The sequence below is a fragment of the Eubalaena glacialis genome, chromosome 6, assembly GCF_028564815.1.
Source record: "Eubalaena glacialis isolate mEubGla1 chromosome 6, mEubGla1.1.hap2.+ XY, whole genome shotgun sequence".
NCBI lineage: Eukaryota > Metazoa > Chordata > Mammalia > Artiodactyla > Balaenidae > Eubalaena > Eubalaena glacialis.
The window spans coordinates 129,945,077-129,970,375 of record NC_083721.1 but is presented as its reverse complement, the minus strand read 5'-3'; the positions used below and the strand labels follow the sequence as shown (position 1 = coordinate 129,970,375).

General features: G+C 37.4%; 1 protein-coding gene across 5 annotated transcripts in view; it reads right to left on the bottom strand.

The window, feature by feature from the left end:
• Window positions 1–25,299, bottom strand: part of CEP70 (centrosomal protein 70) — an 84,571-nt gene that overhangs the window by 35,219 nt on the left and 24,053 nt on the right. For 4 of the 5 annotated variants that reach the window (XM_061193642.1, XM_061193645.1, XM_061193644.1 and 1 more), the window contains 2 exons: window positions 12,949–13,118; window positions 7,792–7,848 (listed from right to left, as the gene is read on the bottom strand). In XM_061193642.1, the coding sequence (XP_061049625.1) occupies window positions 7,792–7,848; window positions 12,949–13,118 (227 nt within the window). The remainder of the gene's footprint in view (window positions 1–7,791; window positions 7,849–12,948; window positions 13,119–25,299) is intronic. The other variant, XM_061193643.1, reaches the window with a different exon arrangement.

The window sequence follows — 25,299 nt, the reverse complement described above, 5'->3', positions numbered from 1 at the left end:
CACCATCTCCACAATCAATTTTAGAACATGTTCATCACCCCACTGAGAAATACCATACCCATTATCAATCACTCCCCATCTCCTCTGTGCCCTGAGTCCCTACTCCACTACAATTCAATTCCTAGGCAACCACTCATCTACTTCTGTCTTTATGGATTTGCATATTCTGGACATTTCATGTAAATGGAATTGTATATTTTGTGATGTTGGGTTGCAGCAGAGTAGGGGCTCAGGGCGGGGAGTGATTGCTAATGAGGTTTCTCAATGGGGTGATGAACATGTTCTAAAATTGACTGTGGAGACGATGACACACTTTGTGAATATCCTAAAATCACTGAATTGTATACTTTAAAATGGTGAATTTTATGGCATGTGAATTATATCTCAATAAAGCTGTTATTTTAAAAAGCTGTTATATAAAAAATCTTTTAGGATAATAAAGTAGATAACGATAGGAAGCATTTTCAGCAAATAATGAATATATTAAGAAGTTTCCTCTCAACAGTCAAAAAAGAACGAAAGTCACTGAAAAAATTAACCATACAACAAAAACTTCTAAAATAATTTTTTAGCAAAATCTGAGCTTATAATTTTGGCCACCTATAAAACATTTTGAAGTGTTGCACAAAAACAGAAACTGTCCTTACATGAAATAAATTATTTGTTATGGAAATTTTGTTGGAAAGTTATGAGAAAACAAAAGTTATTTTTATAAAGAAGTGAAAGATCTTCAATTAAGCCCACGAACAATTGCCTGGAGAATACAAGACCTTTCTTATAACATCAAAGATGAATTGATTTAATTAAAAAATTGCAAATATGTTTCTTTATCTTTAGATGAATCATATCTCAATTAACACTTTGGGAATGTTCTGTCTCAGAGGACTTCCAGATTTACCAAGAAATGTTGACAATTTGAGGTCTTAAAAAAAAAAATCACACTTAAGGTGTGTCTTTGAATTTTACATATCTATCAAAGAAGAATTTCAGCTAGATATGAAAAAATCATTTTTTTCCACAATGGAAGGTGCTCTAGCTTTGTAACGTCAAAAATCCAGATTTACTGTAATGTTCAAAAGACTGATGTTTCTCATTGCTTTGTTATACTGTATAATACATATTAGAAATGTGCTCAGTTTTCTGAAGCAGACTATGACAGTGTCATGAATATAGTTGTTAAAATTATACAGCACCTGTGTAAATGCTATACCAGTTTGCAGAACCACTGAAACAAATAGAAAACAATGACTTTAACAATCTTGTGTATTTTGCCAATGATTATTGGTTGAGTCATGGAAGAGTTACAAAGACTAACTGTACTGTTAACCTGAATTCAATATTTTCTTGAAACAAACAAACAAAATGCTTGCCAAATGCTCAATAACCAAACACAAAACTTTTTGTTGCTATTGATTGATTTAGAGCTGCTTTTCAATTCTGCAGTACCCTTCTGAATTAAATAGAAGAGTTAGTGAATTTAAGGTGGGTATAGTTTTCAAGCAGATATACCTTTAATTCAGTCAAACCAATTATTCTAAAAAAGATGAGCCAGTTTTGTAAATGTGGATGTAAATATTAAAGGAAAGAAGTTTTCTGTACTTGATTCAGGTGCTAGAAAACTTTTAGGTATGTATAGAACAATTTGAGCATATAAGTCTATTTTTGAACTAGGCTTCATGAAATCTAAATACAGATCAAATATTTCTGATGAAAATTTAGTATCTGAATTGAGGTGTGCTGTAAATTAAATATATACCATATTTCAATGACTTAGAATGAAAAAAGAGTGTGAAATATCTAATAATGTTATTGATTACATGTTGAAATGATAATATTTTGGATATTAAATAAAATATATTAAAATGTATTTCATTGGTTTCTTTTTACTTTTTAACTTGGCTACATGAAAATGCAAAATTATGTATGTGGCTTGCATTACATTTCTATTCGAGACAGCTGTACTAATATATCCCTCAGACCTTCTTCTAAAACACATGCTAGCCTTGAACAAATGACCATTTTAGGAAAGATGACTAAAATAAGGATGACTGAGTAGCCTCTATATAACAAGTACTAAGATAGATGTTTTATACAAACTATTTCACATTTAACAGGTGAGGAGTTTGCATAGTTATTTAACTTGCTCAAAGTCACTCAAATAGTTAGTAGTAGTAGTGAGATTCAAATTGAAATCTCTGGCTCCAAAGCCTATGCACTCACATCATTCCCTATATATACTCTCAAATACCTGCCACTATGGCTACACTTGTTCTCAAGAGAAACCTAATGTAAGAATATAGTAGAGGAGACCAATTTTAAATGTATGCAGACCTAAAGGGAAATGAGTTTCAGTAAAGAATCCTCACTTTCTTTTCCTGTAGTTCTTTATTTAGCATTGACAGATTTTGTGGTTTTCTTGAAGTAAAAACATAATTCTAAGCATCCACAAACTCTCATTTGGACATGGGATCCCCACAGTCAAATTCCTCCCACCCTTTCTCCAATGGCCTCCAGAAGCCTCAGGAGGGACCCAGTGGTGAAGATCGTGCTCCTTAGGCGTGGAGAGAAAGAGCAAAACTAGAGAAATCCTGTGTTTTATTTTCTTGCCTAATCCAAATCATGTTCAGTCAGAGGTTAACCTCAAAGCCACCTGCTTCCATTTCCCAAGACCGCTTTAAAAATTTCTATCTAAAAAGAAGGATGGAATTAGACAAGGGGACTTCACTTTACTAATTCATTATAGAACTATTTTCCCTTGGGTAACCTTCCAAATGTCTCTGACATCTCAGAAGAAACTCAATCTGAGGCCTGTAGGTTTTATTCCTACGTTACTTTCCTTGGCTCTTTACTCTATCTACCAAGCCAGGGAAATACTAATAGAAAAAGCCAGCAATATATTCCATGTAATCTATAGTGATATATTAATCTATATTACCATATAGTGATATAGTAATCTACAGTGATATATATTTCTGGGTAAATAAAAGTAGGTAGGGGCTTCCCTGGTGGCACAGTGGTTAAGAATCCGCCTGCCAATGCAGGCGACACGGGTTCGAGCCCTGGTCCGGGAAGATCCCACACGCTGCAGAGCAACTAAGCCCGTGCACCACAACTATTGAGCCTGCACTTGAGAGCCCATGTGCCACAACTACCGAAGCCCGCACACCTAGAGCCCGTGCTCCACAACAAGAGAAGCCACCGCAACGAGAAGTCTGCACACCGCAACGAAGAGTAGCCCCCACTCGCCACAACTAGAGAAAGCCTGCGCGCAGCAACGAAGACCCAATGCAGCCAAAAATAAATAAATAAAATTAATTTTTTTTAAAAAGTAGGTAAAGTAACATAGCTGAGAGCTTATCATTTTAAAATTTACTTTTCCTGTTTCAGAGGTTATACCATGTTTGCAGTTTTCTAAGATTCCCAATTGCTTAACACTTGATTCAAATATCTGCTGCCTTGATTGCAGCTTCCTTTGCTTTCCCTGAGTTTTCTCATGTATGGAGGCAGAAAGGAATACCAGTCCATAGTATTCAGAAACTGCCTTTCACGAGCTCTCTGGAGGCCTTCTCAAGCCTGCGCCCTAAAATGAGGGTCCAGATGGTGTGCCATAGGTGTGCTGTGCAAAGGAAATACAAATGTGCCAAGATATTCATCTCTCTCAGCCCTCAGGACAACTGGCCAGACCCCAGTGTGGTACACAAACATCACTTTCTGTGTTTCATGATGAGAAAAACTTTGGACAATGCTGCCTTTAAAAAATGGGTGCTAAACAGAGGGCTTCTACCTCTGCATGAGGCCCATGTCTCATCTGTCTTCTTCCTTTGGTCTTGCTCCCCTAGCTCTACAGGTGTATACGTCCTCCTCCTCTGCTTCCTGTTTATCCCACTTAGGCCTCCAAATCATAGCCCATCTTCCTTCATTTTCTCTTCTCTTTCACCTCTTTCGCCTTCTTTTTTAAGTGATATAATTAATATAAATAATTATATTAATTATTAATATAATATATATATTAATATAAATATTATATAAATAATCAAGTGGATCTCAAAATCCACCTTGAAGTTGCTACAATCTATCAAGTTAGTATTTACTCTTAGAAAAGAGACTGATAAACGTTGTTCAGTCAATGAACTATGAAAAACTCTCCTCAGGGCAGACTCTTCATCACTGCAAAGTATAAATGACCTCTAATTTTCCACCCGTGAGAACATTATGTATAATGCAGCCCCTGTTTTCTTCCTGTATCCTTCTCCCTTAATGAGAGACATTCAATCCAAGTATCTGACCTGAGCGTAGTTTGTACCGGCCAAAGTATTATATTTCACTTCAGCTAGACCAGTGATGATAGGATTGCTAAGCAAAAAAGTAATTCCTTTCCTCCAAGGTCCTCATTCCTCAATCCCAGATTTTCACTACAAATTCATGACAACCAGATTCAACACCACCACCCCCAATGGCTCAATCCTTTTATTATTTTTAGTCAGAGAATGCCAGTTTGCACAACTTCAGAGGCAACCTCTCACACCACATTCTACACAAGACATTTCAATGATGGCTATACTAAATCTTCTCTACTCTTACTACAAATCCCAAATGTTCTCTCTTCATCATCTAGATCGGTGGTCAGCAAACTGTTGCCTGTGGGCTACATCTAGCAGGCTTTTTTAAATTAATGTTTTATGGAACACAGCCATGCCAATTCATTTACTTATTGTCTATGGCTCATTTCATGCTACAACAGCAGAGCTGAGTAGTTGTGAGAGACTATATAGACTAAAATGCCTAAATACATACGGTCTGGCCCTTTACAGAAAAAAAGTCAACCAACTCCTGAATCCAGATTACAATTTACTAAAGATATAGAGCAAAGGTTTCAAATAATATTCAGTCTGGACCATATAATATGTTGCAGAGCACTGAGTTTTAGTTGCAAACATTAAAAATCTGATTTCATTTATAAACCTAACATTCTAACTTCTCAAAAAGCAGATTTAGCCACAGTGGGCTCACATTCCTGCATGGCATCAACTGGCCAGAGTGTACAGTTTAACTGCCCCCTTAAGACAGATGGTACACAGCTCTCCAATTTGCCACAGTTCCCACCTAACCTGCTTTACTCATTTTCATTATTTTCCTGATTCTGTGAGCCTAACAGTTTACAACCTCTCAAATGAAATTCTTCATTTGCCTTCTCTTTACTCTTACATACTATGATTGTTCATTTTAGGCTAGGCTATGGTGCCCTGCTACTCGGTCAAACACCAGTTTAGATATGGTCATAAGGTATGCTTTAGATGTGATATTTAAATCAATAGACTTTGAATAAAGCAGATTACCCTTCATAATGTGGGTGGGCCTTGAGCAATTAGTTAAAGACCTTAAGAGCAAAGACTGAAATCTCCAAGAAGGGAGGTATTCTGCCTTCAGGTTGCCTTCAGCCTCAACACTGCAACATCAACTCTTCCTTGGGTCTCCGGCCTGCATGCCGGCCTCACAGATTTCAGACTTGCCAGCTTCACAATCACATGAACCAACTACTTTAAAATACATCTCTCTCTGCATATAAATGTACATTCTATTGGTTCTGTTTCTCTCTAGAACCCTGACTAATACACATACCTACAACCCCATCACCCAGCTTTTCTGGAAAAAGCGCCTTCTTTCTTTCCAAGGCAAATGATGTCTTTTTGTTCATTTATAGCTTACTCTTGGTCCTGTATGAAGTCCAGCCAAACTGGCTTATAGTACCATAAAAAAGTCTACTCTCTTATATCTATGAACTTTTGCTCAAAGCATATAAGCAGTGGTTTTTTTTGCCTTTCTACTTTCCCAAATTTTACTTATTCTTCAACCTCAAGCACAACCCCCATCTGCTTTGTAATGGCTTCCCTGGTTACTCCATCTAAAACAAATTTGTTCCTGTTATCAACTCCTGTATTAGTTACTGTCTGTACAGTTTTTAGTAATTACTCTATTGTGACATTATGTCTTAGTGTCTTTTAAGTCTCATATTATTTTTAACTATTAATGTGTTTATATTTAATCTCCCTTACTAGATTGCAAACTCCTGGAAGGTAAGAACTGTGTTCAAAACGTTGTCCTAGGGACTTCCCTGGTGGTCCAGTGGTAAAGAATCCACCTTCCAATGCAGGGGACGCAGGTTCGATCCCTGGTGGGGGAACTAAGATCCCACATGCCGCGGGGCAGCTAAGTCTGCGTGCCTCAACTAGAGAGCCCACGTACTCTGCAGCCCACGTGATACAACTAAAGAGAGAACAAAACCCAGCACGCCACAACTAGAGAGAAGCCCACGTGCCTCAACGAAGAGTCTGTGCACCGCAAAAAAAAAAAAAAAAAAAGACCCCGCATGCTGCAAGGAAGAGCTGATGCAGCCAAGATAAACAAACAAACAAACAAAACGTTGTCCTATCTCTAGAATCAATCTAACACCATGCCTACCATCTAAAAGACACAGTTTCATTTGAAAATCAGAAGGTCCCTGAAGTTATTTGGTATACTACTTTCTGAATAGAACAAAGCAAGGAGTTGCTCTATCATTAGTTGTTCTTTTCTCATCTTCCCTTCCTTCCTTTTTCATTTCTTTCTTCCCTTCTTCCCTCCATCCTGCTCTTTTTTAAGAGTCCCCAAGGTGCTAGAAGGAATCAGCAACCAGCACAGCTCTGCCATCAGTCTTCCTGAGTTTCTGGAGTCAGTACTCTTGGGGCAAGAATACTAGACAATGTATGCTTAATCAAAGCAGAGAACTTATCTGCTTTATTCTAGTTTATCTATTTTATCTGTTCAGTAACAAAAACAGAACTTGGCAGAAAGTAGGTGCTCAAATATTTGTTAAAAGAACTGTTCCATTTATAAACAATGAAACAGAATAGCCACGTTTTAATGACTTTATATTAAAGCACTTTAGATTATTTGGCCTTAGATATCGTTCAGCTATTTTTGGTTAGTCAAAGACCATTATTTTTAAACTTTACCCTTATTTCTTTTTTTTTTTTTTTAAATTTTAATTTATTTATTTTTTGGCTGTGTTTGGTCTTCGTTTCTGTGCGAGGGCTTTCTCTAGTTGTGGCAAGCGGGGGCCACTCTTCATCGCGGTGCGCGGGCCTCTCACTATCGCGGCCTCTCTTGTTGCGGAGCACAGGCTCCAGATGCGCAGGCTCAGTAATTGTGGCTCACGGGCCTAGTTGCTCCGTGGCATGTGGGATCTTCCCAGACCAGGGCTCGAACCCGTGTCCCCTGCACTGGCAGGCAGATTCTCAACCACTGCGCCACCAGGGAAGCCCTACCCTTATTTCTTTAATCAGATCTGACAACTATGTTTTACTCTATATACTTGATTTTTCACTATGACATTTTATCTTTATCTCATATAAATCTGCATACTAATTAGGCTGTACTTTGGCAGGCAGCTAATCCAATCCTACACACTTTGTGGATACACTCAGTAACTATCTAGTGGTTAGATGACATCAGTAGAACAAATTATAATACTTCAACAAAAGAAAAATACTATTTATTCTGTGACTGATACTTTGGTGATATTAAATATACATATTTTAATATAAATGCAACAATATATTTTAACATAAGTGGTAAAGTACAGTCTTGAAGATCTTTATAAAAAAAGAAACTTGTAGTTAAACATATTAGGTAAATTATACATATATCAGGTAGATTTCCAAAGCATATTTGTTTCAAAAGTCCATAGAAACTTTTGTTCTAATTCATGACTAGATAATAACTTTAAAAATTGTAATACCGGACTAGTCGTACCTTTGTTTATGAAATTTTCTAATTTTAGATTCATAGTAATCAATTAGGCAAAGCAACCTAGAAAACAGATAAGTTGAATTATTTTCAAAATGTGGTATTGGAACATTTACTATTCTCTCTATACAATTGCAAATTACAGTGATAAACATACAGGTTATCTGCAAATTCATAAAAAATTTAAGTGATTTTTGCCAGAAGTAAGTATCACACTATGCCATATATTTTAATTTTAATGTATGTATTTTTAAATAACCACAGACATTAAATCTCAAATTATTAAATGCATATTGTCCAAACAGTTCTACCTCTAGCAATCACTCCCACAGAAATACGTGCCTAAGGCTGTAACTCAAGATGAACAAAGTTGCTCAATGCACCATTATTTATGAGTGAAAACTCAGATACAATCTAAATATTCATCAACAAGGGAAAAGTTAAATAAATAATGGCACATCCATATTATAGAAAATGATGAGGCATGAGAAGAGACAATGTAAATTTGTACATCCTAATGAGAATTGATAACGGAAAAAAATGTTGCATAGCCAAATGTATAATATTACTCTATTTTTTTAAGAAAACAGTTGTAAATGAATCTGTATATGTATTGAAAATGAACTCTATGGGTTCTTAACTGAGGGATAATACCACAACTAGGGGACAGTGTTGGTTGTCACACTGAATAGTTGGGGAGGGGGCAACGATGCTTAAAAGTTCATCAATGAACATGATGAATGCTCATCATGCCCTACACAATGAAGAATGGTCCCACCCAAAAGCCAACAGCACTATTGCTGTGAAACACTAGGAAGGACAAAAACCAAACTGTTAAAAGTGATATCTCTGGGATGTGGAAATTAGGAGGGTAAGCAGGTCTATAACATTTTACTTTACATACTTTTGTATTGTTTGAATTTCTAAAAGCAGATATTGCTTTTGTAATTCAAAAAATCCTCAAAGAAAAATAAAATAACACTATACTTTCACATATTATTCTTCTTAAAGCAAGAATGTATAGTATTTCACTCCTATCTTGGGAAACTTACCCATCTCCTTTTTTTCAGAGCTAATTCAACCAACTGTGCTTTTAATATCATAACTTTTCGGATTATTCTTTCTCTTCAACTTTCCCCATCCCAACACGTACCAGCTTTCATATTATCCTGCAAATATGCTTTAATTTCCTTTATACACTTCACAAGCCCTCTCACCCCTTCCTTCCCCCATGCTACCATTCCATGTCTATCTTTTTCCTTCATAGCAAACTTCATTCATCCTGAATGACTGTTACCTCTACCTTCAATAAACTTTTAAAGAGGACTTATTATGTGTCAAACCAGGAATTCTGAGCAAATAAGACAGTGGGAAGACAAACACAAACCAATGAGGTGGCATGTAACACTTCTTACCACCCTCTCCTTCTTCAAACACTCTTGTTCCTTGGTTAGCCTGACACCCAAACATAACTCCTCTTCTGTCTCTTCTTTCTCTCTCTAAATTTTAAAGTTCTCTGGAGTTCAGCCTTTCTAACTGTAGGCCTGATCTCTCTGTGGCTGACGGAAAGTGCCTAAGTACATGTTCGTAAATGAACCCATTATCCTCCTTCCCCATTCCCCAAACCTAGCTTGAAATCTGGCTATCTTTGACTGCTCTTCTTCTTTCAACATCTACAGTCAGTCAGTCTAGACAATTCCTGTCCATCTCTCAGTACCTCTCTCCTTTCTTTTTTCTTTACAGACCTCTGTTATCTCCCAACTAGACAATTAAAACTGATCACTAACTTGTCTGTCTCTGGGTTTAATTTCTTTGCTCATAAATCCTGGGTTTTTTTTATCCTGCTACACAGAAAGTAGAACCTAAACTCTTCAGCCTGGAGGTGAAGCCCCTCAAAGTTTCAGCACACCTTTCCTTCCATACTGTCTCCTAAGATACCATCACCTTGTGCACCCTACGCTCCAGACCTCTCAGACTACCTGGACTACTTGCCGCTCCCAAATACATTTTGTTTCCCAGCCACCATATTTCTCTAACTAGAATACCCTTTTCCTCATTAACGTCTATTAAAATTCTACAGTTCGTCGTGGACATGCACTAGAACACAGCAGGGAATGACACGGAGTCTTTGGCATCATTGAGCTTACAGCATCGTGGGGAATACAGATGCCAGAACAAATTAATACAAGTGTAATGAGAATTACAACACACAAAATTCAAACTACCTATCAACTGCTCCCTTTAAGGAACATGATGTGTCTTCCCGTCTGCAAATAAATTTTAAAGCATTCCTCTAGGACTTCAACACACCTCAGGAGAATTGTTCCTGGGTATTTCATATTTACTGAGTATGACTGTGTACGGAATCTTCCTCCCATTACATTTTCTGCCAGGTTATTATTGGTATAAAACAAAAGCTACTGATTTTTATAGATTTATTTTGTAAACTGGACACCTTATTAAACTCTTTTATTGTGTTTAAAAAAAAATTCTACAGTTCCTAATAATCTAGTTTACAAGTTACCTCCTTCATGAAGTCTTTCTGGTCATCCCCATCTTCTTCCTCAGTGGAAACTAAGCTCTCCTTATGCCACGCCCAGTTAGTATCCTGTTTGCCTTACCGTTACAGCACATACCAATGTGCCTTTTATTTTACTTACCTGAGTATGTGTCTATCTACCCAACAAGCTATCAGGTCCATAAATGCAGCAAACATGGCTTTACTCATCTGTGTTATGTCCTATATTGTTTTGTCCAAAGCCTTTGTAACTTTTGACAATAGCTGTAGTGGCTACAACTGATGCATTTTTATATAAGGGTTAATTCACAATTTTTAAGTTCTGTGCTCAAACTGAAAATTTGTTTTATTAAAAACCAAATAAAGTGGAGAATCTCTAGGCCATCAGACAAATTCACACCTGAATTAGCTTGACTTCATCTGGTACTTGGTAAGTTTTCTCAATGCTTCTCTCCCTTTTTCTTGCCCTCTCAACTCACTCAAATTGCCTGTTATTTGTTTTTGTTTTCATTCCTCTTCCTCCATCTCTCTTCCTACCTTATTCTGCCACTGTAATTATCTCTCTCCTTCTTTTTGTTCTTCCTTACTCCTATTTTCCTTTCTTTGCTTTTCTATCTATTCACACCTACCTCCAACTACATTTTGTTATTTAAATTATTTATTATTTATATTTTTATCCTTGTTCGTCCTTCAAAAGGATAAAAATTGTATATATATGTGTACATGTATAAGTGTGCATTATCTCTCAAATAATTATTGAAACAATCTATAGTTTCAACTTGTTTTTAACTTATATGTGACTTCATTTATTTTTATAGTATAAAACAGACATACCTAATCAGTAAAAATCCCCAATCCTACTATGTAAACACATAAGACTAGTTAAAATGTAACTAGTTTATACTATTAAGTGAAAAGAACAAGGTGCTATCTTTTATACAAAAAAAAGAAATATGAATATAATATCCATACTGTTTGTATTTGCTAAAAATAACACTAAAAAATTATCTATAGGGAGGAGTAAGGAATAGGGTTAAGGGGACGGGAATGAAAACAAAACCTCTCCAAATATAAATAATTACAGTTTTGACTTTATAATTGTATAAACATCTTACATATTCAAAAGTAAATAAATTTAAAAAGCCAGCCCTAAAAACTGAAAACAAACTGAAACAAGTAAACCTAACTGTATATTAATTTGGTGCCACAAACACACAGAAAAGAAATATTTCAAGATATTTTAGAACACTATATTTTGACTGTACCCATAGTGGAATATATTATTAATGTCAAAGATAATTGCAAAGAAATTTAAATTTCATTCAGTTGGCTTATTGTTAGTAGCAATTCTGGTATTGTTATTTTGAAACTATTTTTATATATTATAGGATAAGGCAAATAAATAATTATATTATTCTTAGGAATAAGGATTTTCAGTGTAAAAGAAAACCGTTAAAAATGTAAAATCAGAGTTTAAATAAAAACCCAGTAGTGTTAACTTCAGTTAGAAATTTTTCTCAGAAATATATATAGTTCCTAGTACTTGCCACTAAAAAGCCCTAAAATCAATAACATAAGATAAGCAACCTAAACACTCAAACTGTGGTCTCTAAAAGCCATTCCTGACTAAAAGGAACCAGAGCTCTTTTGAGAAATGTCTAATTAATTCATTTTAAATGAGTTAATTTTAAATGTTTAGTGTTAGTTTTAACAAATACCTAACTCCATTCCTCAAAAGAGCTCCTAGGGCAAAAAAATGTACAGGATGTATCTTCTGCCTAAAAGTAAGAAATCTAACAAAGATTAATAGAGTTGGGTCAAAGGGATATAATACCAACATGAAAAAGACCCCACCGGCCAAAGACAAGATAATTTGATCATTAAAACCCCACGAGTTAATAACAACCTTTGAAAAAAGAGAGATAGGCACAAACAAAAAATCTTACTGCTTATCATTGGAGATCATTAGGGCAACAACTGTTTACTCTAAAAAATTAGAATTAAAATGAAAGAACTAAGCATTGCGCTTCCCTGTAACAAACCATATAGGGCAACCAAATAGCCCCTACTCAAAAGGAAAGGTTCTTTTTTTTAATGGAAGACTTCCGGGAAAAAAAGAAAAAGAAAAAAAAGGGATAGCAGAATTGAAAATAAGATCATCAATGGGGGAAACTATTAGATGAAAGGACGATGAGAAATTTTACAGTGGAAGGATCAGATTGTTATTATTTAAACCCCTGAACAATCTAAGCATCCCTGAGAGTAGGTCAACTAGATATTATGTGCCTCCTGATGTGTTATAATTAGAAGCATAAATTACCACCTATGAAGTATTTCACCAAAAATACTTGCATCTGAATTTAGCTCTAACTTCCAGTTTAGAGCGAATATAGGCGATAGAAGAATAAATTAAATGACATAATAAGGAAGCAAACAGACAAATCTAGCATGTACTCCAGGACAACTGACCATTTTCTTCAAAAAGTTAATGACATTTGAAACAAACAAACAAACCAACAAACAGCAGAGAAGAGGGAGAGGAATACTTCACCAGTTTAAAAGAGATATAACCACACCCAAGATGAAATCTGTTTTTAAAAAAATGATGACTCTAGCTACATATCAATTTACGTAGCAAACATTACTGTCTATCCAAGATGGTATGAGGAACTCTCTTGCAGAGGTAGGAGAACACTCTGTTTCGAGTGATGATGCGCTCTTCATCCTCCTTTGTTAATCTATGGATATCCTTCTGCAAAGAAGCAATAGTCTCTTGTTGCTCCATTTGTTTTTTCTCATAATGCTCACATTTTGCCTGTAAGAAATTTTTCAAAAAATATAATTATGATATATACATCTAGGACATGCTGTCCTAACAATATTGTACACAAAGCTATCCTCACAATTTCTATCAGGCTGCTTCATTCAAGAACTTCAGTACTGAGCCTGTTTTTAAATGGGTGCAAGCTCCAGAAACACTGATATGTCATAAACACAAAAACTATAACAAGTAAAATCAGTGTAAAATGGGGAAAATATAGTTTATAATTGCATGCATTCAAGGTTTCATAATAAGTAAAAGAACTCAATCTCCATAAAACTGATATAATTTTATATATATATGTTTAGATGAAAATAATAATCAGGAAGAGACCAATATTAAGGATGTCAAAAAGAACCAAGAATTAAAATTAATATTCTTAAGTGATCAATGATAATTCAGGATTTCAGACGGTTTAATCAACTTAGGCATTCATGTAATGTGGTAGACTGCAAACTCAGAGAAACCAGGAATTTGTTCAGAAATAATATGTACCCCAAGATTTATACAAGGGAATGTAAATCTTGAACACTCTCTTGCCTTCAGTGAAATATCACTGGCCTGGTTTTCCATTATTCGATAGTGTCTATCCCTCAGTGTCCTTAGAAAGCTCATAATCAACAGTACCATCACCGTTATTATTAATACACTTTTTATAAAGCTCAGTGAGAAACCCTATCCCCATCTGGCCTGCACAATACTACGACACACCACTTTCAGAAGACAATGCCATGTCTAAGCACATGTTCACCTGCCCATAGGGTCAAGTTTGCACAGACTTAAGAGACCCTCAGGGGAAAAAGGAGACTCAGCTTCTGGTACCATACCATCTGTCAGTAACCACCAGCTATACCCAGAATTTATCCTCTGCCTCAGCCCCACCTTGGAAGCCAGGCAGGAGCTCTACAGCCAAGTGACTTGGGTCCCAATTCCACCTCTATAAATTAGCCATGAAACTAGAATGATTGAATTTTTCGAGGTTGCAGGGTGTAAAAGTAAGATACAAGAATCAACTGTATCTCTCCTAAGACATTTTATGAGGTTAGTGTTACCCTAATACCAAAACCAGACAACACACAAAAAAAGAGAACCACAAACCAATATCTCTTAAACAATGATGCAAAATCTCAACGAAATACTAGCAAACCAAACTCAGCAGCATATTAAAAGGATGATACACCATGACCAAGTGGGATTTATTCCTGGAATGCAAGAAAGGGTTTTTCATATGTTGAACCAATGTAATAGACTACATTAACAGAATAAAAGGAAAAAAAAAACATGATCATCTCAATTGATGGGGTCTGTGTGCTGCAACTACTGAGCCTGTGTGCTGCAACAACTGAAGCCCGCGTGCCTAGAGCCCGTGCTCCACAACAAGAGAAGCCACCGCAATGAGAAGCCCGCGCACTGCAACGAAGAGTAGCCCCTGCTCGCCACAACTAGAGAAAGCCTGCGCACAGCCACAAAGACCCAACACTGCTAATAAATAAATAAATAACAAAATGACAAAAACACAAAACAAAACAAAAAAAACCAAATTGCCTAAAGGCTTGGGCCTCTGAGATAATACCCAAAGACCCACAGGAATAAAAGATTATCTCTGTTCCACTGATGTTATGTACATAGTTTCCAAAAGACAAAAGTGGGACTATAAATCTGCCACACAGCAGAGTCACTGAACTCCCAGTTCCCTGACAGATACAGATAAAGGCCTGACACACATTCCTAAGTTATTTTTGCAGGAAGCAGACCCCCGCCAGAGGAAAACTGCTGACTGCAAGCATGTAGACACCAGACTGGTTGAAACTAGAAGGTTGATGATACTTGAAACTTTACCTTGATGCCAACCAGTGCAAGAATTGAGCACAAGCTGATCAGGCACTCTGCAGCCCCCTCCCTCACCCGGCCTTTAAAACCCTTTCCCTGAAAGTCCTCAAGGAGTTGGCACTCTTTTCCACCTTCTCCCTTGTGCTCAAGCTATCCTTTCAATAAAAAGCTTTGCTTGCCTAAGAATCTTGAGGGAGCGATATTCATTTCTATGGTATTGCTGTCCAAGAATCTGGAGAGGGCGCAGTAACAATTTTAACAGCCCATGCCATCCTTTCTATATCTCTTTCCTCCCTACCTAGATATCAGTTACTTATAAGGCAGTCATGTGTTAAGAATATCTTGCTGACTTTAATATACATTAGATCTATTTTTTCATTTGGCCCTAAAAAACACTCAGTTTCATGGCTCCCTGTGTATTTTAGAAAGCTAAAGTCAATAGAGGAATCCAACACAAAGTAAAAAAAAAAAAAAATTGAAGCTAAAGAACTTGTGGAGAAGTGTAAAAAAGAGCTTGGTGGCTTTACACCAGATGGTTTGGATAATACATAATAATTAGGGCACAGAGTATAGAGCTAAATTTTTTTCCTGCTTTTTAAAAGTTTAAATAATAACAGGAAGGAAGTATTTTGTGCTATTTCAACTGTCAGCAGTAAATAAACGTATGGAGAGAAAATAAAAATAAATATGGAATTGAAATATACAATAATATAAGTTGGAGAATGTTAAAAATTGTTTTATGATTGTTACAATGTCATGGAATAAGGTAAATAATACAAAGTAAAATTACATTTTGAGAAGTCAAGAGTGCATATTTTAATCTTTGAGGTAACCACTAAAAGAATAGTAAAAATCAGTTTCCTGATCCATATACACTCTATGAAGAAAGAAGAGCGAGAACTACCTGATACTGTTCACGTTGACTTAAAACTGAAATTATCTGCTTAGATCTTTAGAGGACCCACAAGTTTATCAAACTTTATCCACAGAAGCTAAGTACAGAAAAAGGGAAACTGTACTGAAGAGCATAGAAACTGCAAATACAATGTTGTCTTTTAGTTTCTGCATTTCCCCAGCAATCTCTCAACAGCAATCTTTCAAAATATTATTGTCAAACATCTGTTAATTTCCTAGATCTCTTTGCCACATACACACAAAATCAATGTTTCCTTTCTCTCAACTGCAAAATATGCAGCACTAAACCATTCTAAAATTGGAAACAAGCATATGCCAAAAAAAGAAAAATGTGCCTCAAACTGTGAAATAATTGTTCTCCAGGAACACTTCCATCTTCCCCAAGAAGGCACAGATTAACTAGTACAGTACAGAATATATGACTAGTCTGTAATAGAATTGGACAATCAGGCAACATTGAGGGGCAGCAGTTCCTTGGGTTTGCCAATTTCTGTTACATTCTATAAAAAGTACCCTTTAGGTACTTAAACAACAAACAAGCAAGCAACTAATTTCAATTGATCAAATTAGCATAGACACCCTACCCCAACACCAGGTTTTCACACCCCAATCCTGTCCCCCACGGCAGACTGGAACATGAGACCTCCTCTGTACCAATTTATAAGCTACATAACAAATCTCTGGGACCTGAAACAAAAAGTTAATGGCCCATAATTCATTTAAAACAGATGAACTACTTGACAGAAAATACATGCCACTCCAAGTCACTTCTTACCAATGAATCCTCAAGCATCTATTCTTTCAACTGCCTAAAACCCTGGTACATTCATAAGTCTTATATTTTAATAATTTGACTTTGTGATTTTTTTATAGATCAACCTCTCTGAAAAAAAAATAGGCATCGTCCTTAAAAAAAAACAACAAAAAACAACACTGCTCTCCCCTGCCCTCATCTCCCTCTGTCAGTACCACCTGATGGCTGCTTTCTCACATCAGTAAGTTAATGAGTTAAAGAGCTTCAGGTTTCCACATGTCCTATATCCGAGAGCAAGGTCAAAATCAAATGCATACAGAAATATTTCCAAAATCCCCCTCCCTGTAGAGAGAGTTTAGAATGTACTGTTGATGAGGAAAGCAACCTAACAAAGCAAACCTAAAAATGTAAAGTTCTAACAGTAAAAGATTTTGTTGACTGATGAATAACAGAAACAGACTTGGCCATCAAAGAATGACAGTGTCTTCTCCAGAACGATGATCAATACCAGCAGGTAGAGCACTGTCCGCCCCAAGCTGGCAGCCTAAATGAGGGCAGAACACCAACTGCCTGCGGCCTCATACCAGAACTTCTTATATCTCTGGCTGATTCTCTCTGGCTCCTGAAATTTATATTAACTCATCAGATGCTTCCAATTCTGCCAGTATAAACTGAGGGGACACCCAGACCCTGCCTGAGGAATAGTGGTCCCTTTTAGGCAGCCTGAACTCCCTGTGTGCAATAGGTACATATAGTGTTGTGCCGACAAAAAGCATTTATAATGATATAATGTTTCTAAGTATCTGTAACGTCTCATAAAACTAAATATTGGTTATCACTACAAAAGATTTATTTTGTTTAATCATAATAAACACCAGAGGTTTGAAATAAGAGGTTTTTTAAATTAGGAAATTAAGTATTCAATGTTATAACACTGTTATTTCAATAAAAAGTAATAAAACAACTTAAAATCACAAAGTATGTTCCATATAAATGTTATGTAAATTTAACTCAATAATTCAAGTATTTATTGAGCATCTACAACTAATAATAAAACAGACACTTTCTTAGCCCTAAACAAAATAGACAAAAATATTTGCCTTCATGGACCTTACATTCTAACACAGAGAGATATATAAACAAAACAACGTGTATATAATATATTAGCATGTTAGATGGTGCTAAGAACTATGGATAAAACAAAGCACGGAAGGCAATATGATATGTGGGGGACAGGACTGCCAACTGTAAGCAAAGTAGTCAAAAAAGGAATCCCTGAGAGATGGTGATGTGACACTTGAGTAAGGAGACAGAAAACAAACCATGCAGCTATCTTTAAAAAAGCATGCATGGCAGAGGGAAAAGGAAGAACAAAATGTACAAAATCCCTGAGGTGAGAATGGTCAAGGAAAATTTCAAAGAAAAGCAAGGGTATCATTGTGGCTGGAGAAGAATATGCGAGAGGTATAGTAGATGAAGTCAGAAGGTAACACGGGGCCAGATCATGTAAGGCCATGGTAAGAGTTTTGGATTTTCCTCTTCAAAAAAAAAAAGGAAAGTCATTGGAGTGTTTTGAGCTACTATGTTGAGAGCACATTGAAAAAGGCAGGGGGTCTGGGCAAGATGGCGGAAGAGTAAGACGCGGAGATCACCTTCCTTCCCACAGATACAGTAGAAATACATCTACACGTGGAACTGCTCCTACAGAACACCCACTGAACGCTGGCAGAAGACGTCAGACCTCCCAAAAGGCAAGAAAATCCCCACGTACTTGGGTAGGGCAAAAGAAAAAAGAAATAACAGAGACAAAAGGATAGGGACGGGACCTGCACCAGTGGGAGTGAGCTGTGAAGGAAGAAAGGTTTCCACACACTAGGAAGCCCCTTCGCGGGCGGAGACTGCGGGTGGCAGAGGGGGGAAGCTTCAGAGCCACGGAGGAGAGCGCAGCCACAGGGGTGCGGAGGGCAAAGCGGAGAGATTCCCACACAGAGGATTGGTGCCGAGCAGCACTCACCAGCCCGAGAGGCTTGTCTGCTCAGCCGCCGGGGCGGGCGGGGGCTGGGAGCTGAGGCTTGGGCTTCGGTGCTAGCCAGGAGGGAGTCCGGGAAAAAGACTGCAGCTGCCGAAGAGGCAAGAGACTTTCTCTTGCCTCTTTGTTTCGCGGCGCGCAAGGAGAGGGGATTCAGAGCGCCGCTTAAACGAACTCCAGAGACGGGCGCGAGCCGCAGCTATCAGCGCGGACCCCAGAGGCGGGCGCGAGCCGTGGCTATCAGCGCGGACCCCAGAGACGGGCGCGAGCCGCGGTTATCAGCGCGGACCCCAGAGACGGGCATGAGACGCTAAGGCTGCTGCTGCCGCCACCAAAAAGCCTGTGGGCGAGCACAGGTCACTCTCCACACCGCCCCTCCCGGGAGCCAGTGCAGCCCGCCACGGCCAGGCTCCCGTGATCCACGGCGCGCCTCAGGCTGCTGCAACGTCACGCCGGCTTCTGCCGCCGCAGGCTCGCCCCGCCTCCTCCGTACCGCTCCCTCCCCCCGGCCTGACTGAGCCAGAGCCCCCGAATCAGCTGCTCCTTTAACCCCGTTCTGTCTGGGCGGGGAACAGACGCCCTCAGGCGACCTACATGCAGAGGCGGGTCCAAATCCAAAGCTGAACCCCGGGAGCTGTACGAACAAAGAAGAGAAAGGGAAATCTCTCCCAGCAGCCTCAGAAGCAGCGGATTAAAGCTCCACAAACAACTTGATGTGCCTGCATCTGTTGAATACCTGAATAGACAACGAATCATCCCAAATTTAGGAGGTGGACTTTGGGAGCAGGATATATTACTTTTCCCCTTTTCCTTTTTTTGTGAGTGTATATGTGTATGCTTCTGGGTGAGATTTTGTCTGTATAGCTTTGCTCTCACCGTTAGCCCTAGGGTTAGGTCCGTCCGTTTTTTTTTTTTTTTTTTTTTTTTTTTTACTTAAAAAATTTTTTTTCCCTAATAAATGTTTTCTTAATAATTTTTTCCTTATTTTCTATTTTTAAAAAATTAAAAAAAATTTTTAAATAAGTTTTTTCATATTTTTTATTTTAAAAAATTAAAAATTTTTTTTCTTAATAAATTTTTTGTTAATAATTTTTTAATTTTTTATTATAAAAAATTAATAAATCTATTTTTAAAAATTAAAAAAAATTTTTTCTTAATAAATTTACTCTTAATAATTTTTTTTCTTATTTTTTATTTTAATAGCTTTATTTTATTTTATTTTATCCTCTTTCTTTCTTTCTTTCTATTTTTTCTCCCTTTTATTCTGAGCCATGTGGATGAAAGGCTCTTGGTGATCCAGCCAGGCATCAGGGCTGTGCCTCTGAGGTGGGAGAGCCAACTTCAGGACACTGGTCCACAAGAGACCTCCCAGCTCCACGTAATACCAAAAGGCGAAAATCTCTCAGAGATCTCCATCTCAACATCAAGACCCAGCTTCACTTAATGACCAGCAAGCTACAGTGCTGGACACCCTATGCCAAACAACTAGCAAGACAGGAACACAGCCCCATCCATTAACAGAGAGGCTGCCTAAAATCATAATAAGGCCACAGACACCCCAAAACACACCACCAGACGTGGACGTGCCCACCAGAAAGACAACATCCAGCCTCATCCACCAGAACACAGGCACTAGTCCCTCCACCAGGAAGCCTACACAACCCACTGAACCAACCTTAGCCACTGGGGACAGATACCAAAAACAATGGGAACTACGAACCTGCAGCCTGTGAAAAGGAGACCCCAAACACAGTAAGATAAGCAAAATGAGAAGACAAAAAAACACACAGCAGGTGAAGGAGCAGGGTCAAAACACACCAGACCTAACAAATGAAGAGGAAATAGGCAGTCTACCTGAAAAAGAATTCAGAATAATGATAGTAAAGATGATCCAAAATCTTGGAAATAGAATAGACAAAATGCAAGAAACATTTAACAAGGACGTAGAAGAACTAAAGAGGAACCAAGCAACGATGAAAAACACAATAAATGAAATTAAAAATACTCTAGACGGGATCAATAGCAGAATAACTGAGGCAGAAGAACGGATAAGTGACCTGGAAGATAAAATAGTGGAAATAACTACTGCAGACCAGAATAAAGAAAAAAGAATGAAAAGAACCGAGGACACTCTCAGAGACCTCTGGGACAACATTAAACGCACCAACATTCGAATCATAGGGGTCCCAGAAGAAGAAGAGAAAAAGAAAGGGACTGAGAAAATATTTGAAGAGATTATAGTTGAAAACTTCCCTAATATGGGAAAGGAAATAGTTAATCAAGTCCTGGAAGCACAGAGAGTCCCATACAGGATAAATCCAAGGAGAAACACACCAAGACACATATTAATCAAACTATCAAAAATTAAATATAAAGAAAACATATTAAAAGCAGCAAGGGAAAAACAACAAATAACACACAAGGGAATCCCCATAAGGTTAACAGCTGATCTTTCAGCAGAAACTCTGCAAGCCAGAAGGGAGTGGCAGGATATACTTAAAGTGATGAAGGAGAAAAACCTACAACCAAGGTTACTCTACCCAGCAAGGATCTCATTCAGATTTGATGGAGAAATTAAAACCTTTACAGACAAGCAAAAGCTGAGAGAGTTCAGCACCACCAAACCAGCTTTACAACAAATGCTAAAGGAACTTCTCTAGGCAAGAAACACAAGAGAAGGAAAACACCTACAATAACAAACCCAAAACATTTAAGAAAATGGGAATAGGAAAATACATATCGATAATTACCTTAAATGTAAATGGATTAAATGCTCCCACCAAAAGACACAGACTGGCTGAATGGATACAAAAACAAGACCCATATATATGTTGTCTACAAGAGACCCACTTCAGACCTAGAGACACATACAGACTGAAAGTGAGGGGATGGAAAAAGATATTCCATGCAAATGGAAATCAAAAGAAAGCTGGAGTAGCAATTCTCATATCAGACAAAATAGACTTTAAAATAAAGACTATTACAAGAGGCAAAGAAGGACACTATATAATGATCAAGGGATCGATCCAAGAGGAAGGTATAACAATTGTAAATATTTATGCACCCAACATAGGAGCACCTCAATACATAAGGCAAATACTAACAGCCATAAAAGGGGAAATCGACAGTAACACAATCATTAGGGGACTTTAACACCCCACTTTCACCAATGGACAGATCATCCAAAATGAAAATAAATAAGGAAACACAAGCTTTAAATGATACATAAAACAAGATGGACTTAATTGATATTTATAGGACATTCCACCCCAAAACAACAGAATACACATTTTTCTCAAGTGCTCATGGAACATTCTCCAGGATAGATCATATCTTGGGTCACAAATCAAGCCTCGGTAAATTTAAAAAAATTGAAATCGTATCAAGTATCTTTTCCGACCACAACGCTATGAGACTAGATATCAATTACAGGAAGAGATCTGTAAAAAATACAAACACATGGAGGCTACACAATACACTACTTAATAACGAAGTGATCACTGAAGAAATCAAAGGGGAAATCAAAAACTACCTAGAAACAAATGACAATGGAGACACGACGACCCAAAACCTATGGGATGCAGCAAAAGCAGTTCTAAGAGGGAAGTTTATAGCAGTACAAGCCTACATCAAGAAACAGGAAACATCTCGAATAAACAACCTAACCTTGCACCTAAAGCAATTAGAGAAAGAAGAACAAAAAAACCCCAAAGCTAGCAGAAGGAAAGAAATCATAAAGATCAGATCAGAAATAAATGAAAAAGAAATGAAGGAAACAATAGCAAAAATCAATGAAACTAAAAGCTGGTTCTTTGAGAAGATAAACAAAATTGATAAACCATTAGCCAGACTCATCAAGAGAAAAAGGGAGAAGACTCAAATCAATAGAATTAGAAATGAAAAAGGAGAAGTAACCACTGACACTGCAGAAATACAAACGATCATGAGAGATTACTACAAGCAACTCTATGCCAATAAAATGGACAACCTGGAAGAAATGGACAGATTCTTAGAAATGCACAACCTGCCGAGACTGAACCAGGAAGAAATAGAAAATATGAACAGACCAATCACAAGCACTGAAATTGAATCCGTGATTAAAAATCTTCCAACACACAAAAGCCCAGGACCAGATGGCTTCACAGGCGAATTCTATCAAACATTTAGAGAAGAGCTAACACCTATCCTTCTCAAACTCTTCCAAAATATTGCAGAGGGAGGAACACTCCCCAACTCATTCTACCAGGCCACCATCACCCTGATACCAAAACCAGACAAAGATGTCACAAAGAAAGAAAACTACAGGCCAATATCACTGATGAACATAGATGCAAAAATCCTCAACAAAATACTAGCAAACAGAATCCAACAGCACATTAAAAGGATTATACACCATGATCAAGTGGGGTTTATTCCAGGAATTCAAGGATTCTTCAATATACACAAATCAATCAACGTGATACATCATATTAACAAATTGAAGGAGAAAAACCATATGATCATCTCAATAGATGCAGAGTAAGCTTTCGACAAAATTCAACACCCATTTATGATAAAAGCCCTGCAGAAAGTAGGCATAGAGGGAACTTTCCTCAACATAATAAAGGCCATATATGACAAACCCACAGCCAACATTGTCCTCAATGGTGAAAAACTGAAACCATTTCCACTAAGATCAGGAACAAGACAAGGTTGCCCACTCTCACCACTATTATTCAACATAGTTTTGGAAGTGTTAGCCACAGCAATCAGAGAAGAAAAAGAAATAAAAGGAATCCAAATCGGAAAAGAAGAAGTAAAGCTGTCACTGTTTGCAGATGACATGATACTATACATACAGAATCCTAAAGATGCCACCAGAACACTACTAGAGCTAATCAATGAATTTGGTAAAGTAGCAGGATACAAAATTAATGCACAGAAATCTCTTGCATTCCTATATACTAATGATGAAAAATCTGAAAGTGAAATTAAGAAAACACTCCCGTTTACCATTGCAACAAAAAGAATAAAATATCTAGGAATAAACCTACCTAAGGAGACAAAAGACCTGTATGCAGAAAATTATAAGACACTGATGAAAGAAATTAAAGATGATACAAATAGATGGAGAGATATACCATGTTCTTGGATTGGAAGAATCAACATTGTGAAAATGACTCTGCTACCCAAAGCAATCTACAGATTCAATGCAATCCCTATCAAACTACCACTGGCATTTTTCACAGAACTAGAACAAAAAATTTCACAATTTGTATGGAAACACAAAAGACCCCGAATAGCCAAAGCAATCTTGAGAACGAAAAATGGAGCTGGAGGAATCAGGCTCCCTGACTTCAGACTATATTACAAAGCTACAGTAATCAAGACAGTTTGGTACTGGCACAAAAACAGAAACATAGATCAATGGAACAGGATAAAAAGCCCAGAGATAAGCCCACGCACATATGGTCACCTTATCTTTGATAAAGGAGGCAAGCATATACAGTGGAGAAAAGACAGCCTCTTCAATAAGTGGTGCTGGGAAAATTGGACAGGTACATGTAAAAGTATGAAATTAGAACACTCCCTGACACCATACACAAAAATAAACTCAAAATGGATTAAAGACCTAAATGTAAGGCCAGACACTATCAAACTCTTAGAGGAAAACATAGGCAGAACACTCTATGACATAAATCACAGCAAGATCCTTTTTGACCCAGCTCCTAGAGAAATGGAAATAAAAACACAAATAAACAAATGGGACCTAATGAAACTTAAAAGCTTTTGCACAGCAAAGGAAACCATAAACAAGACCAAAAGACAACCCTCAGAATGGGAGAAAATATTTGCAAATGAAGCAACTGACAAAGGATTAATCTCCAAGATTTACAAGCAGCTCATGCAGCTCAATAACAAAAAAACAAACAACCCAATCCAAAAATGGGCAGAAGACCTAAATAGACATTTCTCCAAAGAAGATATACAGATTGCCAACAGACACATGAAAGAATGCTCAACATCATTAATCATTAGAGAAATGCAAATCAAAACTACAATGAGGTATCATCTCACACCGGTCAGAATGGCCATCATCAAAAAATCTAGAAACAATAAATGCTGGAGAGGGTGTGGAGAAAAGGGAACACTCTTGCACTGTTGGTGGGAATGTAGATGGATACAGCCACTATGGAGAACAGTATGGAGGTTCCTTAAAAAACTAAAAATAGAACTACCATATGACCCAGCAATCCCACTACTGGGCATATACCCTGAGAAAACCATAATTCAGAAAGAGTCATGTACCAAAATATTCATTGCAGCTCTGTTTACAATAGCCAGGACATAGAAGCAACCTAGATGTCCATCATCGGATGAATGGATAAAGAAGATGTGGCACATATATACAATGGAATATTACTCAGCCATAAAAAGAAATGAAATGGAGGTATTTGTAATGAGGTGGATGGAGTTAGAGTCTGTCATACAGAGTGAAGTAAGTCAGAAAGAGAAAAAGAAATACAGTATGCTAACACATATATATGGAATCTAAGGAAAAAAAAAAAAAAAGGTCATGAAGAACCTAGTGGCAAGACGGGAATAAAGACACAGACCTACTAGAGAATGGACTTGAGGATATGGGGAGGGGGAGGGGTGAGATGTGA